Source organism: Protopterus annectens, chromosome 6.part0 (genome assembly GCF_019279795.1).
Source record: "Protopterus annectens isolate FY-2018-M chromosome 6.part0, PAN1.0, whole genome shotgun sequence".
In the NCBI taxonomy this organism is placed as follows: domain Eukaryota; kingdom Metazoa; phylum Chordata; order Ceratodontiformes; family Protopteridae; genus Protopterus; species Protopterus annectens.
The window spans coordinates 137,611,129-137,631,887 of record NC_056737.1 but is presented as its reverse complement, the minus strand read 5'-3'; the positions used below and the strand labels follow the sequence as shown (position 1 = coordinate 137,631,887).

Here is a 20,759-nt window from a genome sequence, read left to right as displayed (position 1 = left end):
TTCTCTTCTCTGTAATATTTTATACAAGCTCTACCTTCCCTTTATTTTTCTATCAATACTTGACTTTAAACATTGTAGCTCACTCCATTCTGCTAAATCCCCTGTCCCCAGTACTTACCTTTCTGCACTTCAACAGTCCACTGATAGGTTTCCTGCTCTCATCCGGCCTTCCTGGCTCTGCCCGCTCCATTCGCCCTATGGGCTCACTCTGCTCCCCTACCCTGCCCCCAAATTCCAACCGCCCCCAGTACATCTAAATTTATTTCCCCCCTATCTCTCCCTCCCCTTTCTTCCAACCAATCCAATCACTCCTAAACCCTCCCCTTCCTCCATGTAACCACACCCCCTACAATCTGCTCCATAACCACTCCCCCAAATATTTTTCAAACTCCCCTTCACCTCTACTTACTTTCCTACCACTACCATCATGCTATCCCTTCCTCCCAAAATCCTTCAACTGTCTTCCTTCCTTTTCCTACTTATCTCCCTATACCACATCACTTTCTATACTCATATTCACTTACTCCCTCCTCCTCTTATTCCCCAACACCACCCTGTCTCTCACTTTCACAACATATCCACTTCATTAATTCCTTCCTTCCCATTACTCTTCATGAAAATTAAGCTTTTTCCTACTTCAGATGTAAACCTTAAATCTAAACCACACTTTTACCAGCCACCTCCATCTACAAACAAAACTAAAAAGAATCTTCCTCATCCCACAATCATTCACTTAGCTGGAGACATTCACCCCAACCCAGGTCCTACCCTTCATCCCACAAACCCCCCTAACAACTACAAGAAATCCTCTAACAAACAACTCAAATTCCTTACCATCAATGCCCAAAGCTTAAACAATAAACTATCCCTCTTCCATGCCTGGCTCAACCATAACTCCCCTGATATAGCAGTTATCACTGAAACCTGGCTAAAACCTCACATTAATGACTCTGAGTTCCTACCCCCAGGATTCCATTCTCTACAATGCGACCGACCTAATAAAAGAGGTGGTGGTGTTGCTCTAATCTACTCTGACCTCTTGTCCATTACTCCCTACCCATACCCTATCCCATCGTTCAATAACACTGAACTAGTAATTGGCCTACTAAAAATGAACAACCATAAAATTATCTGCATCATCTGTCTCTATATTCCTCCAGGCAACAATACTAATACTCTAGAAGATATCCTATCCTGGACTTCCTCTAATATTAATCTAGAAACCTTCATTTTAGGTGATGTAAACATCGATTGGAGTAAAATCTCAAACCCAAATCCCTCAATAACCATCAACCTATTTAATTTCTCCCAACTTATTAACTCCACTACCAGACCAAACAAAGCTAATCCTCCTGGCTCCATACTTGATTGGATTCTCGTATCTCATCCAAACAAAATCATTAAATCTGACACCTCTCCAGACCCTCTAGGAGACCACCTCCCTGCTTATGCCATATGAGCTACTTCCTCCCCCCGCACTCCCACCACTACACTCACACTCGAAACCTCTCTAACTTTAACCCTACCTTCTTCTCTGACTCACTTAAACTTATCAACTGGAACCCTTTAAAACTACTACCACTAGATGAAGCTGTCCACTATTTCAATTCAACATTTTTAACAGTCCTTAACTCTCTAGTCCCACCTAGAACTATAAGACTTAAGGCAAAAACCTCCCCTTGGCTCACCAAAGATACAAAAAAGCTAATGCTCCTAAGAGATAAAACCTGGAAAACCTACCATAAACTCAAACAACCTGAAACACTCCTTAAGTACAAGCAGCTAAGAAACCTCACCAAGAAACAAATCATTAAAGACAAAAAAATCTTACTACATCCAACTTCAAGAAAACCATGCTAGAAACCCCAAACAATTCTGGAATTCCATCAATTCACTCCTCAGACCTGGCACTAAAAACAACCCTTGTCCAGACACCAGCAAAACTGACCTCGAAATAGCCTCACTACTTAATTTGTTCCATTGCTGAACTATCTAAAAGATTTCCTAACAATCACCTATCTCCTGCCACTACTCAGTCTTCCTCAAACTGTTCTTACCCACCCTCTTTCAAACTAAAACCAGTATCTACTGACCAAATAAAGAAACTCCTTCATAAACTAAAGCCCTGCTCCAATGCCTCTAATGCCCCCGAAAACATCCCATCTGCCTTCCTAAAAATTGCTTCTGACTCTATTGCTCTTCCCATCAGCATCCTAATCAATAGGTCTTTACTTGAATCCTACGTACCCAAACTATGGCGTACCGCTTTCATCCTACCTCTCCACAAAGGTGGCAAAAATTGTACAGTCACAAATTTCCGCCCTATTGCCATTCTCTCCCATATATCCAAAATCCTAGAAAAATGTCTCCATTTACAACTTCTGCCATACCTCAACCAACACCAACTTCTCTCTCCTACCCAACATGGCTTCTGCCCAGGACACAGTACTAACACTGCCCTTCTCTCCTTTTTGCACTCAGTCAACTCTGATCATGATTCCGGTAATATAGTATCTACTGTCCTTCTAGATTTATCAAAAGCTTTTGATACCATCTCTCACACGCACCTCCTTAATCACCTATCAAATCTCAACCTTGGCTCAGAATCCCTTTCCTGGTTTTCCAGCTACCTTTCTAACAGATCCCAAGCGGTAAAATGGGGCCAAGCAACCTCTACTTTTCTTCCTACCCCTACTGGAGTACCTCAAGGTTCCATACTCGGCCCACTACTATTCAATATCTTCATAAATGACTTCCACAAGGCCATCCCCAACACAACTATTGTACAATATGCTGACGATTCAACATTAATCTGCTCCGCCCCAAACCTAACAGACCTCCAAGCCCTAACACAAAGTGCCTTCTCAACCACTGAAAACTGGATGCTACAAAATCACCTCTCCCTAAATGCCAATAAAACTAAGATACTCCTTTTCTCTCTCTCTAGATCCTCCTCCCTTGACAAAAAGTCATTCCAAATCTCCATCCTCAATAACTCCCCTATCGAAATCGTACCCTCCTCCAAACTTCTTGGTGTCACAATAGACAATCAACTAAAATTTAATTCCCATATCCAACTGAACATACACACATAAAACTAGGTCTACTTTATAGAAACAACCACTTCCTCTCCCCTCATTCCAGAGTAACCCTTGCCTCTACCTTCCTCCTTCCTACCCTCCTTTACGGTGCCCCCCTGCTCACTAATCTTTCATCCTCTCTTACCACCAAACTAGAGCTATGTTACAATAAAGTCGCTAGATTTGCCACTAACGCCAAATACTCTTCTCATCACTGCTCCTCCCTTCACTCCCTAAACTGGCTTGAACTTCACAATCAACTTAATCTCATCCAACTCACCACAGCCTTCAAACTACTTCTACACCCCTCTAAATGCCCTGCCTTTCTAATATTCTGCACCCTTATACCCCCCCTCAGAACACTTAGATCTTCTCAACACAACCTGATCACAGTTCAAAAACCCCAGCACCCTGCTGGCCAGCTTCTCTTATCCTTTACACTTGCTAAAAAATGGAATGCCCTGCCCTTGTCACTTAAGGCATGTACCAACCTAAATAACTTCAAAATTCAGCTTCATTCCTACCTCTATCATAACAGAATCTGCGACTGCACTCTTCTGCCTACAAATCCTAAACGTTCTACCCCATTTGCCCCTGACTAACCTCCTCCTATTCTTCTTCTTATTCTCTTCTAAATGTATTACACCTAGTGAACTACATAGTAAAACAATACTCATCATGGGTTGCCTTTCTCCTTAAACAAAATTGAAACTACCTGATATTTGTAATTCAGACTGCCTATGACTATGCATGTTCTTTGTAATTATTTTTGTAATTCAGAGTGCCTATGACTTTGCATGTTCATTAATATTCCCTATGTAACTACCTTATATTTGTAATTCTGAGTGCCTATGACTTTGCATGTTCATTGAAATTATTCTTGTATTTCGGAGTGCCTATGACTTTGCATGTACATTGATATTACCTTTGTAATCAAAATATTTGAACTGTAATAATTCCTTGTTTTGGAGCTTTTCTCCCCGGGCCTCCACTGAAAACGGGCTACCAATGCCCAGTGGACCTCCCCGGTATTCAAACTGAAATAAATAAATAAATAAATTGCACTCTTCTACCACAAGGGTGCCATGCGGCCCTCTAAATCAACTGGTTAACGGCATACTTTAACAAACAGAACCACATTCAGCAGGTCTGAATGTAGTCTATGCTGCAGCAGACAAAAAGTGCAACAAATCAGCAAGAACAGTTTTAAAAACTGAGCAATATAGCAAAAATACAAATAAAAAGTGCAAAATAAAGTATAAAATTGTACTAATGTCCCACTGATTTTTTTCAGTGTTGCAGACACTGATGGTCATACTGCTCAAGCCATCACATATTAATATATGCACCACTGGCCATGCTTCATTGCACCTGCTGCAGGACTGGACATACTTGAAAAGCAGAGCGATTTTTTTTGTGCTGCTTCTATCTCATTCTTGTAATTTGTCCTGCATCCTACAATAATTCATCTGGAGAACTTTTTTCTGTTTTGTAAATTGTAAATCTGTGGTGGTTCTGCTGTATCTGATGTCTCCTGAGGAAGCCTAGATCTCCTGATCCCTCTTCTCCACTATCCCACAGTTGTACTGCAGCACCAAAGTATATAAACCCCCTGGGCCAGGCTCACCTGATGGTATGGACCAGTGAAGACAGAGTGCAGGAGAAGAGTGAAATTAGAAGCCAACATTGCTGTAGACAGAGAAGGGTTCAACACTGTATAGAGAGAACAAAACGCCCTCTATTCTGGCATCATTCTGAATTCCATTGCGCATTAGACATACACATCTATCTCTTTAGGTGTGTCCAGTCCTCCAGTCTTGCAACTGTTCATGGCTCTGAGCTTTACTAAGGCTTCAGGAGTGGCCTGTCTCACATTAGCATGTTATTCACATGTCTCCTCCAAAGGAGGATTGGTACGTATCATGTCATCATTCTTCCATTTTCCATTTTCCACCAGTTCCTATAGTGCTTGAGTAGCTAACTGAAAACAGGCTGCCTGGGCTTTAGTAAAAATGTTCTCTCTTCACATGAACAGAATTGGCTAGCTCTGAAGACTTTTGGATGTTAACACATACTATTACACTCAAATAGGGTTGGTAGCCATTGGTACTCTGTGTTATCAGTCCTGGAAATTCTGAAGCATTGCATGTTAATAATGTCCATTAGTGATATTTGGTGCTAAAAAATAAAATGTCAGAGAATGTCTGTAGTATTCTGAGATATTCAAATATACACTCACATATATGAGATTGTCTCTATTTAGGAAAACAATACCTAACCAGGCACATCCAACAACTGGAATGCCCACAGAGGTTCCTCGCTTAAAGAATATAAGGCATAAGTAACATGTCCTCTGCAGTCTGCATCAAAACCTATCACTATATTCTATCTTCCACAGGCTGGATCCATGTCTGGTGTACAAGGAACTCCCGCATATCCACAAAACCAACACCACCAGAAATACCCATTCTAAGTGCTTAAACCTTGCCTGTCATTTAAATAGGACCTGCTGGAGAGACAGCTATGTATCCCAGAGACTACCCTTCTCTGGAACAGGCTGCCTATCCATGTGAAGCAGAGTTACTCCCAATTCATCCCTGGCTTGGCACCTGTGTCTATAATGAGCACAGGCAGCCTGTAAATGATTCATCTCACAGGCCCCTGCTTGACATGTTTCATCTTGCAAGCTCCTGCTTACACTTACCAAGGGTACCAGAATTTGTCAGAGATTTGAGATCCATAGACAGGCTTAAAAAGTCCTCAGTAGTTGTTAACTTAGTACACACCTATAAACCTATGAAATTTAGTAGACAGAGGCTTGGTCAATCTTTCAAGAAAAAGATGAATTCAGTGCTTGTTAGGTATTTGTAACAAATACATCAGGGTATAATAGGCTGCAGCGATTTCAAGCATTTCTGCTTAATTAATATTTAATTACAATAATTAATATTTGCATGACCCACCAAAGCAAAAGAAAATAGCCAAGTCTGCCTGCCAAACACTCAGAATCAAAAGCAATAGCACAGAAAAGCTGCTGTACCCAGGAATTATACATTGCAAACTGAACACTTTCACCAGTAAATCACAGTCAGTAACACAGCTGAAATTCTGTACAATTCTTTAATAGGTAGTTAAGCACTTCCATCCATAGGACATCATCAGAACTACCATAAAAACACCATTGGCACAAATGTGTACATCCAACATTGCACCACATGACCAACTACATCTAATAGAATTACTGATTGCAACAAAGAAGATCAAGCTTACAATATTGGCTGTAGTAGCCTCCATGTGTATGACAAGTGTAGCACTGATTGTTTGCCCATGTAAATGATTTCATCCTGCAGAAATTGTTAAGCAAATTAGAAGGTGTTTAATAGTACATTATTTAACTTTACTTCTTTTTATTTTACGTCTTTTAAGTAAACCGTGTTTAGGTTTTGTGCGTTATAAGGTATTAATGATGGCAGAGCAATGCTCAACTGACTGCTGATGTACTGCAAACATATGCAGAAGATATAGCACACTGTGATGTAACTGAAGCATGCCACTACCATATGCACATTCTCACTCTCAGATTCCATATGTGCAACTTGCCCCAAGATGCCACAGTCTTTTTATGCCTAATGGAAGAGATAAACACTTGTGCCATGGTGCAATTCATAGAGCTCAACTTGGCTAAGCTTTGTTTGTACAGTATGTTTCTTAATCATCTCCAGTTTATTCCAGTAGATGTCACGCCACCATTTTGAACTGGTCTGAGTTGTACCTGTCATCAGCAGTATAGGCATAATGTAAATAAACTAGAAAGAATCAGTAACAGAGAAAATAATCAGAAATTGGTAGAAATGCACAATTAGCTTTGTAATTTAGGGAGCTGTACTGGCCAGAAGCAGATCTTTACTAGCAAGACATAAAAAATAATAGTATGTTGTAGCCTTATGAATAACAGGACTGGCAATGTATAATGTGACATTTTTCTCTTGTTTGTATATGCTCAGGGGTTTTCTATCCTTAAATTATCATATTAATGGTTAAAGAAAAGTAGGGCAGTAGCAAAGAATAATTTTGCAATAACTAAACTTTCCCAGAACCACATAGTAACATAAAGTTTTTGCGTGCATTAAACCTCACAGTTAAGTACAGGATGGAATGACTTACAGAAGGCAAGTAATACCTCAGTCAATACACTTATGCCATTTGTATTAGTAAAGTATTAGTAAAGTATAGGTGTCATGTGAGGGAGACTTGGTATAACTGTGAGCCAACATATGTGCTTTCAGGTTCCAACATGCTGCAGCAGCAGAGATCAAGACATCGAGAAAAAAACTTAGCCTGGAGGAGAACCACATCCTCAGGGATGCTCTAATGACATATGGGAAACATTGTTTTTGGGAAAGGGGATCCAAAGCAAGCAGAGAGATAATGCATGGAATCAAATGGTGTCTGACATCAATGCTACAGGGGTAACGAACATTGGCACAATGTAGGAAAAGAGCAAATGACCTAGTGGGATATGCATAGATCAAAGCTAGGTAGAATGCAGTTGCCTGTAGCAGTACTGATGCAGGTCCATCCACACTCTAACATTATCAGGTGGCATGGACACCAGCACTTTCAGGCCATTAGAGCAGCCACAGTCATGCAGTGTGAAGGCTAGTGCATAGATGATGGCAATAGTTTATGCTGGCATCTACAGACTGGGATACTTGTGTACATATAACCCAAAACATTTTATATCAGCAGGTACACCAACTACATCAGCCATACAAAAATGTTTCCACTGTCTGCATGGCAAGGATGGGCACCATCTGTTTATGGGTAAAACATTTTTTTGTAAATGGCATCTGTAACCATGTGCTCACTTATTCCTTCATAGTGTCAACATCCAAAACAAACTATTCCACTTCACCAGCACAGCAAGTTGATGTTGACAGTAGAATGGCTGTTGATGATGATGTCATTAATCTCATATTTGTGACACAGCCTGAGGACAGTGGCACACAGTCACAGTGTACTACCAGCTGGGTAACTCCATAGGCAGTGACATGCTCCCTTACATTTAGCAGAATGAGGACATAACATTACAACCAGAAGCGGAGGAACACCTCATAGCCCAGCACCACTCTCTTGTTAACATTCTGAAGACTTTGATGAAGATGCTACCATTTCAGAATTAGTAGTACCCACTGTTGGGCCTGTACAAAGGTGTGCCCTATGAAGGCACATTTCAATGTTAGCTACTGGTACATGGAAGGCCTTGGCTGAACAGTAGGAGATGTGAAGTGACATTGTTCAGGCACAGTGCACTGCCACAGAGAGTCAGGTATGGAATGGTTGCAGTATTACATACAGGGTATGTGTAAGACATTTCACCAGTACAGGGCAAAGGTGGAGGAAAGGGACAATGCCATGATGTGCCTCATATGCATTGTGATGGCACACAGAGCATCCATGTCTAATTTCATACATGCACTAGTAATGATTTATTAAACATACACTGAAAGCACTGGAAACACAACTGAACATGGAAAGGGGACTGTCTGCACATGTGAACAATGATAGCCACACCCTATGTGAAAGTGCTACAAGGAATAAGGGTGGGGTAACACAAAAGTAGGCAGGCTGGCCTTGTTAGCCTTCCACAACATGTGCTAGAACCTCTTAGTTGAGGTGGGGGCCCTGTAGCACTGCCAGATTAGTGTTTGGATGTTCCCCTGTATCATGTAATTCGCATGTATCATGTAGATCACTTGCTGGACTTACTCATGATTACTGGGATGATCCATCACATTAGCCTTAAGAGACATTATGATCTATAAGTGGCAATGCAGACACCAAGTTACAAAACCTTCAGTTTCCATACAAGGATATCAGTACATAATTATTCACAACATCTGGAAAGAAATGATAATACTGTGCAAAACTAAGAAAAAATGTGTTGGGACAGGTTTCTATGGTTGTTCACACTGTTATTTAACCTACTATTCTGTCCTTATTGCAGGGGAAATAGTGGGTGTAGCCCAGTGCAAATGTTACTACAAATTTGGGAAATCTGGTAAAGCTAGCACTGTTCTACTTGACCCTCAGCAGTGCACAAATGCTCCCTGTTATGTCTTATAATGGCACAAGGTTTTGCATTGAAAAACAAAGTAATTAAGCTGATGTGCATTCTTATGCAACCATGTAAAACATGACATAGCCAACAGTACACATGCAGGACACATTATAACAGAAGTCCAATTTAATGTCTGATAAGGCAAGCCACTAGTGCTCATTCAATTCTTACTTTCCAAATGAATGCAGTTCTTTGTTGTTATATTTGCAAAACAGCAGAGACAGCAGAACACAAAAGAAAGCTAATATACAACTTTCTTTTCCCATAAATGTGAACTCATAATCTTACAAGTGGAAAACTGCACTTGTACATGGTGCAATAGAACTTTGAGTTTGTTTGTTTAAACACGTGTTTAATGTCATTTTCAGCATTATTCTCTTGCATTTACAAATTAACCACACTTATAGTTGGCAGTTAGGCATCAGACTGGAGCTATGATGCCACTTAACAAAACACAGAAGGCAATCAAGTAATACTCTAGGGGGAAAAGCACATTTATTTAAAGATGAAAGAAAATGCCTCATACAGTGAGAGTACACCATGCAACACACACCATAGTCCACAGATAACATTGCATTTAACAAGTACCAGCTATTTGATTTTTTTTATTAATGGTACCTTACTTGAATGTCATGGCCCATAGTTGTGAATTAGAGGCCACGTTTTTGCATGCGCAGCTGTGCACCTTGGGTGAGCCAATTACATGGGTTCCTTTGCTACTACTGACTGGCAATCATTACTTTAATTATTAGTGGAAGAAACAGTAGTGGGAGCTGCACTGCCATCATGGGGCAATTACACACCAAATCGACATGTGAAAAACATCTTGCAAGCAGTAAGAGGGTCATACTTTAGGGCACCCAAGAATTTTCCAGGTATTAGTAATAGGCTTTAAGCTCACTCATTTACAATACATGTCTGGGACAGGAAGGTGTTGAAGCGATCCTCAGCAGTAACTCTAAGGTTATGGACTTATGTCATTAGTGATGATTTGAGTGGGTAGCCTGCAGCAACTGGAAAACAAAAAAGGGGAAGATAACAAAAAAGGTGAGTTTAACTACTATGACTAGAAGTGGTTTGCAATTATCAATAAGGTAATCATGGGGTATCCAACCATGCAGGAAGAGGCAGTAGAGAGAGAGCTTGTGTGCCAAATGGTGAGAATCATAGTCACTGCCAGAATGCGGAGCCAGTACCCCTGTGCATCACACACTATCTGACAGTTGGATGGCAGCCTTTCCTGTTCCAGTAATACTTCCCTGTGGTCCATCTGGGGCCCTAATGACAACATGGGTGCAATCTGTTGCACCATGCACCTCAGGAAAATGTGCCATCCTATATTAGGCACTCGTGACTCAAGTTCGATTCTTAGGCAACACTGGCATACAACTGTACTGATCCACACATGACAAGGGTATATTGAAAAACTGCTGAATTTTCTTTGAGCAGAAGCCTGAGGAAAAAGAAAAGAAAACAAACTTATCCCCAGTTTGCCTTTGGAATGTCCCTGATGCAGATATAGTGAGCAGTGCACATCCCCTGGTGTACACAGGTATAGGAATAACACACATTCTGTTATTCCTCATCTGTGGGCCATAAAAAATTTCACTAAAGCCCAAACTCTATACCTGTATTCTTTGAATCTATTGAGTATTTCTTGGTCAGCAAAGTTAGACTGACTCAGCCTTTGTCTTTGTGTGTACCTTCTCAGGTGGTGAGTGCTACTTTATGCCTGAAGTTTTGGCACTGCAGAAATGAGCAATTCAAAACAAAAATTGCCAAGCTAGCAGCTACAGTAAACAGCTTCACGAATCATAAAGCGGGCAGAAAAGGTGTGACTTCACCTTTTATAAGGTATATGCGCTTGGCGCAGAAGCACATAAAAAACCAAATATGAATCACAAACAGATGTGAAAGATGCCTTATCTGTATAGGATTTTACACAAATTGTAGCCACTCCTCATTTGCATATCATTGCTGTCTAATATGCATAAGCTTATTTGCAAGCTTACTAATGTAGCTGAGTCTAAGCACAGCTTCCCTGAATGAATGATGACAAAGTTGTAGTTAGGTGAAGCCAGCACAAATTCCTGCAGCGTAAGCACAACTATAAACACTGCCCTTTGTTTCCAGAACCTTTTGCAATGGAATAATCTTACTATGCAAATTACTTCCTGGTTTATCTTTATTATGTACATTAAACTAACAGTGTGTTACTGTTTGTACAAGTATGATTCCTTAGACAGTATTTTTAGATCTATGGAAAGAAAATGACACTGATATACAAACCCAACAGTAATAAAATCTATGAATGTAAATCGTACCATTAACAAAGAGGAAAAGAGATTCAATATAGGGTGAAATTAATCTAAACATAATTTTTGGTAAACCTGTATGTAAGATGAAAGCTATTTTAATGGTGTTGCCATTTTGTAATGCTTTCTTGATTAGCAAGTCATATTTCGGTATGTTGGTATTGTTTATTTTAAATGCACATTGTTTTTGTTTAATGTAGTTTTTGTTGTCATTTAACCAGCTACTTTATTTGATTCTTGTCTTGTTATTTTTTTTGTAGTACATTTATTTTTGTAAATGTTCATATATGGTTCATAATAGGTGTATATATAAGTTATCCCTCTTATTTGAAATTTCAGACATTTTAATTATCTTCCATGCACTTCACCAATGTTTTTTCCTTGTATCTTTGTCCAGTTTTTTTTTTTTGGCTGAAAAGTGTCCATGCATGGATCCATTTACTAGGAGAACAAATAAATAAATCTACGTTCAAGTATTTAACAATGCACTGGGAATTTTCATACCTGGGAATATAATAGATGCTTTGTACCTTTTGATTGTATGCATCAGATAAAATAAAGATGGTTAAACACTGATGCAGCACAGCTGAGTGTAATATATACATGTAAGCTGTTTTAAAAAAGTCATCACCCTATAATCCAATGTAGTCCGGGAAGGAATGGGACTAGATTTGGTTAGGGTAGGGGAAAGTGTAGACAACTAAGAAACAAACAGTTCTAGAATATTTTGGGCTAAAAGACATTTCTGTGCATATACTGTGAAGTAGAATCCAGGTGGTAAAAGGATGAAAATCCATAAAAGCAAAAGTGGAGGGAGGTTCAAAGGGTTGTTCTCTCTTTTTGAAGCAATATGTTAAAACTAATGGTAGCAAAGAGTTTCATGTCTTAGAGCATTATCAGGTGATCCATGCTCACTAGTTTGTTAGCATTCACACAAGAAGATGTAGAAAATTATGTTTTAGAATATAAAAGGAGTACAAAGAAACCTGGAGTGCAAGAAAGCAGGTTGTGGAGGGATGCCCCCCCTACTTCATCATCTTTGCATTAGATTTTAGCATTTATTTGTAGGCCTCATGTAAGAGAGAAGGAAGAAAGAAGTGGAATACATTACTACAGGGATTTGAAGATCCTTGATTAGGTTATGCTCCATGCTATGTGAAAAAAAAAATAGCTAGTGAATCCAAAAGTAGAAGATGAGAAAAATAGGAGAGTTGAGCTAGCGAGTTCAATTATTTTCCCTTATGTGAGAAAGTGAGAGTTTAGAGGACAGGTGGTTTCTAAGTTTCAGGATAATGAAGAAGAAATAAGAAATCACAAAGTAGTCAGAATAATCAGTGGTGCCAAGTAGTGAGTAGTGGAATTATTGATGATAGGAATAAAGGAAATACAAAGGGAAGCATTTAGCAAAATACAATTTCCCAAAGACTAACTCACAGAAAATGATAGGGAGTGCTTAATAAATACCCAGTGCAACTAACATCAGTTAAGAGTGCATTGAGCGAGCTGAGCAGGGACTTCAAATGTAATGGTGTGAAAACACAGGGTTAGAAGAACCTGGAGGGAGAACTATGGCTGTTTTTAGGAGTTTCATATATCATAAGCCTGTTTTTCCCTCACTTCAAATTGCAGTTCTTATTTGTATTAGACTAATTTACCTTTAATTTCTCTACAAACTGTCTAAAATTTCTCTAAATATTAAATGATTGTCATATACCTTGTATCAATTCTTAATCAATGTTTTTATATTATGTCTAATTGGTTAGAATTATTTAAACTGCAGATGTTTTTGTTTTATTTATGAGGATTGTAAAATTATTGTTTTAAAAAATGTTTTATAATAATTTGAGCTTTTATCCCAGGGCCTCTGCTGAAAATGGGCTTCTGCCCAGTTGGACTTTCCCAGTAATCAAACACCAATAAACAAATAAATAAATTGCATCATGTGTAGGACATAATGTAAATTCTGCATGGATGGCTTTAACCAACTAATGGGTCTTGAAATAAGGGAGAGAATGTTTGGTGATAAATACTGGATGTACAGTAAAGTAGAAGCTGACATGAAATTTGTTATAGAATGCCCAACAATCAGTTCATCTTAGGAAACTGACAGTGAAAAAATGGCAATTGATTTGCCATATGGTCCTCATGCTTGGGACTTTTACTTAAGAAACACAGCAGGAAAATATATAATTTGGAAAAGAATTAAAAACAAATCAAGATGTCTCATGTCATATGTCAGCACAGCTCTTATTGTTAGGTACTGGAAAAGAAGAAAAGTTTTAACGAACAGTAAGCTGAAGTAATCATACTTGGTTTAATATGAAGGATTGCAGGGATTTACAAACTGGAGGACAATTGAAGGTTCTGGGAAAAGAGTGGACTACTTGGGGACAGAAAAAGTCAATGATAACTAACTAGGGTTTTTAGAGGGTGTAGTAAAGTTTATGACTCTGAAGAGACTTGCAAGCTTATTACTTTGATTTTCCTCAGGTTTAATTTGATGATGTGCTGTTTGTTTTCTGTGTGATAATATGGGTACCCCTCTACAAAGACTCTGGGTTCCAATAAAATCATTAGTCCTACAGGGCAATATTTGATGGCCTGTATTTCTAATTTACTTGTATAATATTAAAAATTATTTTACCAAAGTAGAATATTTTCTGACATTGTGGCCGCTCCTGAAATCCTTGCTGCATTGGTCAAACTCTACCATTTGTATTAGAATTAATTTTACTCTGTATAGTTGGGTGCCCTGTAAGAGCCTTAGACTAGCTGACTGGTGGCAGCGTAATTACATTATAGTCTGAGGTCTGAGGGGGCACAGCTGGTAAATCTGTGCCAGCCTTTCCCATGTGTGCATGTGTGTGTGTGTGTGTGTGTGTGTGTGTGTGTGTGTGTGTGTGTGTGTGTGTGTGTGTGTGTGTATCTGTGTGTGAAAATCAAATATCCAAGTGTGTGAGTCAGCTACTTGGAAGAGGGATACAGTGCTCCAAAATGGTCACTGTTAAGTCTTGTTTGGGGCCTGGAGAGAGAGAGAGAGAGAGAGAGAGAGAGAGAGAGAGAGAGAGAGATGCTCTCATGTGCTCTTAAGGGAAATTGTGCTTGGTGCACAGATCTGCTTCTGAAAATACTGTGTGTATTTCATTTTTGTTTCTAGTGGCCAACCCTCACTGGTATCAGTGGTGAGAAATGAGGGTCCTTGATTATTGTCCCAGAGTAGCGACTGTCATACATGCTATAAACATGAAGTCATCCAATCAGTGCCCTCCTCAGTACCTTAGGAGCCATCTGTCCTAGATTAGTGAAACAAATTATTATAATGGCAGCTGATATGGAGAACTAGTTGTTACATAAATTGCAAAGATTGAAGATTTCACAAATGTCTGCATACGACTGAAGAACAGTGGTGTAAATCTGGGAGATAGATACCCTGTTGTTTACCAAATGCAAAATACCCTGTTTACTAAAAGCCAAATAATAATAACAATAATAATAATAATAATAATAATAATAATAATGCTGAGTTTTACAGGACATGATTTAGTCAGACTCTTCCTCTTGCTCTTTCTTTGCTACATACAGATGAGATGATTCTAATTATTTGCAATTATTGACCCATATCAGATTAATTCCATATGAAGTTTGAATATTGATGCATTAGACACAGTTATCATAAAGGCTTGTTTAAGCTTTTCACAAACGTAAATGTCAGCATTTCCAAGAATTGTAGATGAATTGGGGGACCTGATATAAAATATCACCAGCAGTAAACTTAATATTAAGAAACTGGGACTTTTCACTTGTATATATCTTGTTAGTAAACAGAATGATGACTACTTTTGGTATGTTTGCCAACAAGTGCTGTTATTTTTTTCACTTTCTGACTAAGGAATCAGTTTTGAGTAAACATGTTTACAAATCCTTTATTTTTCTCCTTTTTTGTTAATTTTATACTACCACCCACATTTTCGCAAAGAAGTACAAATTGTCATTTTTTTTTTTTTTGGGGGGGGGGTGAGATAGAGCTGATCCATAATTATGCATGATGAAATACGTTTTATTCATGTCAACTGAATGTATTTAGCCAGTAACATGGTAATGGCCAGTTCCCATTAATGCATGCTGTACATCTTCTTAAATCTTATTTACAGTGAAGAATGCAACTGATTATTTATTTATTTATATTTGTTTACCAGTATAGTGCACTGACCAAATTCAGGCTCAGCCCTTTAAATGAATGACAAAATTAAGGAATGTCAAACAGTTGTGTTTTTTTAATGTTTTTAAAACAAGGATCTTCATTATTTTTCAGGAGAAGTTTCAGTTAGTATTTCAGTATCAAACTGCCAAATTCAGGAAAATGTGGTAAGTCACAGTTTTACAACAATATTTATCTATTATAACTTGTAAAATGGGAGAAGATAATTGTCACTATAGAGATGCCTTTAATTGCTGTGCATAGATAACAGTACATATTTGTAGCCTCGCATATTGATATATATGACTAATAATGTAGTGCAATAAATATGCTGTCACAAATGGATAAAATGATATCAGAAAATATTGGTAATCAAGATATTACAGTGAAGTGAGTGCATTGCTGTGAATAACTGACAGATACTGGGATGATGAACACTTTACATGAAAATTAGGTTTAAGTATGACAATTTAAACTGGCCAGTGCAATGTAACGGAGAGAATTCAGAGACATGGTAAATCCACACTGAGAAACATCTGATTAGTGGCTTATTACTGTACCTGTGCACTGTCAGACGTGACCAATCTAGTGTTCTACTTATAGTGTATGCATTACGGAAGCATAAGCACCTGGTTACACATGCATGTGCGCGCGCACACGCACACACACACACACACACACACACACACACACACACACACACACACACACACATAAAACCCACAACCCACACATGCACCCACCTTCACACTCCCAGACATTCCACACAGATATGCAAAAACATCCAAACATCCAAAATACAGACACACTCCCTCCAAGTCAGCTGCATTCATGTACCTACAGACATTCATGCATCCAGACATGTACACCATGACCATGTTGTTCTTATATGTACCATGATACTCCAATAGGAGTTAATGGGTTAGTGTCAATAAGTGATTCACTTTTTCCTCCTAGAGAAAAGTTGTGCAGAGGTAACTCATATAACAGTTTATATATATATATATATATATATATATATATATATATATATATATATATATATATATTTATATATATATGAGATTTACTATCAAAATGTGGAATGGCACTTATGTGAATCCTCGATGGTGGAATGCGTATTTTCCAGTCTCCATAATGCCAATCTGGAAATGTTCGAATCCACATTAGAGAATGGTAGTGTGTATTCACTGATATGGGATCAATGCACTGATAGTAGATCGTAGTACAGTGGAGATCGGGAAACGTACCCTTTTCCTCATTGTAGTGTGGTTTCGGAGTTGGAATATATAATATGCAGGGGGGCTGGGGGGGCAGAAGGGCTTGCCCCCCTGCAAAAATATTACTGGTTACACAGACTTTCGACATTGGAACTTCCGATGTTCAAATGTCAATTCCATGGTTACCATTTCCAACATTTTGGTAATTCTGTATTACCAATTTTGGAAAATGAATTAGATTAAAATGTGGAAAATTGTTTTGATTTTCCACATTTTAATAGTAAACCATATATTTATATATATATATATATATATATATATATATATAAACATATATATCTATATATATATATATATATATATATATATATATATATATACATATAAATCTATCTATATATATATATATATATATATATATATATATATATATATATATATATATATATATATATATATATATATATATATACATATACATATATATATATTTTTTTAAGGGTCAGTTTCAGAAGAATGAAATACCACTTACCCGGATCACAAAATCTCAAGATGACTTCACCAAAACCACAAATAAATAAACACTTGGATCACCGACTGGAAACTCCAGGTAACTAACTATGTTTCCAGCACCACAAAAACATCAAAGCAATTTGAACCCACCTGTATGGCAGGCTTTGCCCCCCCCCAATGTCTCACAGCCCTCCGCACCCCACTCACTATATAGACTTAGTCCGAGATTGCACAACAGTGAGGAAAGTGGCAACGTTTAACATGGTGGCCAAGTGGTTGCTTTCCCAGAGTAACTTTCCAGTCTTATGAGTGTTCATTTATTTGTGCTTTTGGTGAAGTCGTCTCCACATTTATTGATTCGGGTAAGTGTGATTTTGTTCTTCTGAATTAGACCCATGTATATATATATATATATATATATATATATATATATATATATATATATATTTATATATATATATATATATATATATATGTGTGTGTGTGTGTAAATACATGTATACACATATATAAAAAGTTTACTCACATGTTGCTGAAGGCTATAATATTGCTGAGTAGAATCCTGAGACAAACATACTCGTAGGACGAAAAACTGAATATTGAATCTCCCTACTGCTTTGTGGATACAGGAGCAAATGCTAACATGGGTTCTGCAGGGGGTGATGGACAGCAGAGAGGTTGATGCTGCAGGTTCCAACATTTTATTTCTTCTTTACCCTCTCCTCAGGATTCTGGTTGGCAATGTTATAGTGTTCAGTAACATTATACAGAAAAAGAAGGTTCATTATATCAGTAATTTGTTTTAACAGGGTTGGTTTATATCAGATCCATTGTTGTGTTGGAACAGATAAATTTGTCTACTACTTATGGAGGCCCATTTCAACGTCCATTCAACATCTTTATGATTAAGGTGTTTTTCAGCTTTCATTCTGTAATTCTTTGCAGAGACTCACAAAATTTGTGGTCCTAATATTTGTTGCATTCAGCAGCTTACAGGGACTCTTGCTAGCAGATGTGCTGTCTGCATCTATGGATGGTTGACAGCTCTTTCTGTAGTTTCATGAATGAATTGCTTTACACGTCACCACATTTAATATTAATTGTTGTTTTCCAGCCTGCTTACTTAGCATAACTAATTTCCTCTGTAATCTAATAAACTAACAACCACCACAGCTCCAACGTTTGTATCTCATGCAAATTCACTAAACATGTTCTGAACTCAAAAATGATTTATTAGCTATGTCCATATCTCTAATCACTCTTGTTATATACCTATATCCATATATCTATATATATATATATATATATATATATATATATATATATATATATATATATACATATCTATATATGGGTGTACTTTTGAAGAACAAAAGTTCACTACTTCGAACTTCAAAAGTACACCCACACTAACTCCAAAGTGCACTTTTGCGAACCTGCTAGACCGAATGGGCTAATAGTCATGAACCTTAGGGTTAGGGCAGAGGTCATGGTAAGGGGATAGCCCTACTAGCTATCCCCTTACCCTAACCCTTGCCCTAACTCAAAGGTTCGTCACTACCGCACAACAGTGTAAGACATTCCAAATCAGACTATGTCCTCCACTGTGGTGCGATAGTCACGGACCTTAGGGTTAGGGCACGGGTTAGGGTAAGGAGATAGTTAGTAGGGCTATCCCCTTACCTTGACCCGTGCCCTAACCTTAATGTCTGTGACTATCACACCACAGTGGAGGACATAGCCCATTTTTCAATGTCCTCCATTGTGGTGCGGTAGGTTCGGTCTAGTGAGCTTAAGCAAAACTGCACTTTCATTAAAGTGGGGATGTACTTTCCCATTTGTAAAAAGTTAATTTTAGTTGTAGGAAAGTACACCATATATATATATATATATATATATATATATATATATATATATATATACGTATCAGAAAAAATATTGAATCTTAACCAATCGAGCTCACAATCTCAATCACCAATTTATTGAAAAACTAAAATTAAGCATTTTTTTTTTTTTGCATGGATCCATGTGGAAGCTGTGTCCCTCACACTCCCTACTAATTATATGTACTAACTCTGAGATAATACTACAGTGGGGAAAGGACTATTTTCTAGATTTCTTTTGTACTGTAGTCTCATGCAGAAAAAAAAAAAATGTGTGCATGGAGTTGATTTTTGATCACACATGTTTTTTTTTTTTTCTTTTTTTTTCATTGACCAGAAAAAAACTTTTGACTAAATGGATATAAACCACAAATACATATATATGAAAAATAAAGCAAGATCGGTCTTACAAAGTAACTCAGGAACATCCCTGATTTTACCTCATAATTTGGCTTGGACTTTCATAAAGACAGCAGAGAATTAAATCGCTACAAATAGCAGTAATTATTACTATTGCTTAATATCATTGAGGAAATGCATGTTAAAACATATCTAATTATTATAACAGCTGTCTGATTTAAGAACACCAACACATAAAAGTGTCCCCTGTTTGAGTTTTGTGTCCCTCATTAGTTTTGACTTTTTCCCTGATTCTTGAGACAGAAAGGTCAAGAGCTGTGAGGTATTCTGCTTAAGACACTTGATTCTACTCCATTAGCAATTGCTTGAAAAAAATAAAAGTATTTCGTGTCCATTTTTAAATATATCTTTCATGCCAAGCCTCAACTTTCCAATGATTTTTTTCAAAAGATTTTCTGAAATTCATATAAAACTGTACCCATTTTGCTACCTTCATCCATTAATCTAGACATTGAGTTGCAACAATGTATCAAATTCATCTGATCAAATTTATTTCTTATAAAATCATACAAGGTTTTGTATGTTTCTTTTTTCATTCTCATCTAAAAATTTGTGAACCATCCATCCTCAACCTCCTTTCCCATTTTGCACATGTGGTTGGGGTGTCACTTCAGCAGTGGCAATCACTTCAAGCCAAGGTTTTACACCTCCAGGTGACTAGCCCTGCAGTGGAATTTTGTTTTATATATAAAAATTTGTGGACCTACCATATAAGATCTTTTCAAAATGCCTTCTGACAAATCAAACTAAAGGACCGAAACATTTCAATATCTGTCTTAAATCTTACTTTTTCAGATGGCATCACTGTAAAAGTTCTCAAATCAGAAAGATTTCCAAGTAATGAAAGCAAAATAAACAATTCAGAATATAGTTCAGTTATCTCAAAAAATATCTTTGTAATGCTTTGTTAGTAATGCAATTCATTCTGTTTACATAACTGTAAGAAGGAGATATAATTGATTCTGTTTACGGCCTCAGGCTATATTTTTATAAAGTTTTTTGTCAAATA

General features: G+C 37.7%; 1 protein-coding gene across 1 annotated transcript in view; it reads left to right on the top strand.

Annotated features, from left to right (window-relative positions):
• PRKD1 (protein kinase D1) overlaps positions 1 to 20,759 on the top strand; it is a 1,412,470-nt gene that overhangs the window by 1,108,714 nt on the left and 282,997 nt on the right. Inside the window, exon 13 of the mRNA XM_044073466.1 lies at positions 15,829 to 15,881. Coding sequence (XP_043929401.1) covers positions 15,829 to 15,881 — 53 coding nt within the window. The remainder of the gene's footprint in view (positions 1 to 15,828; positions 15,882 to 20,759) is intronic.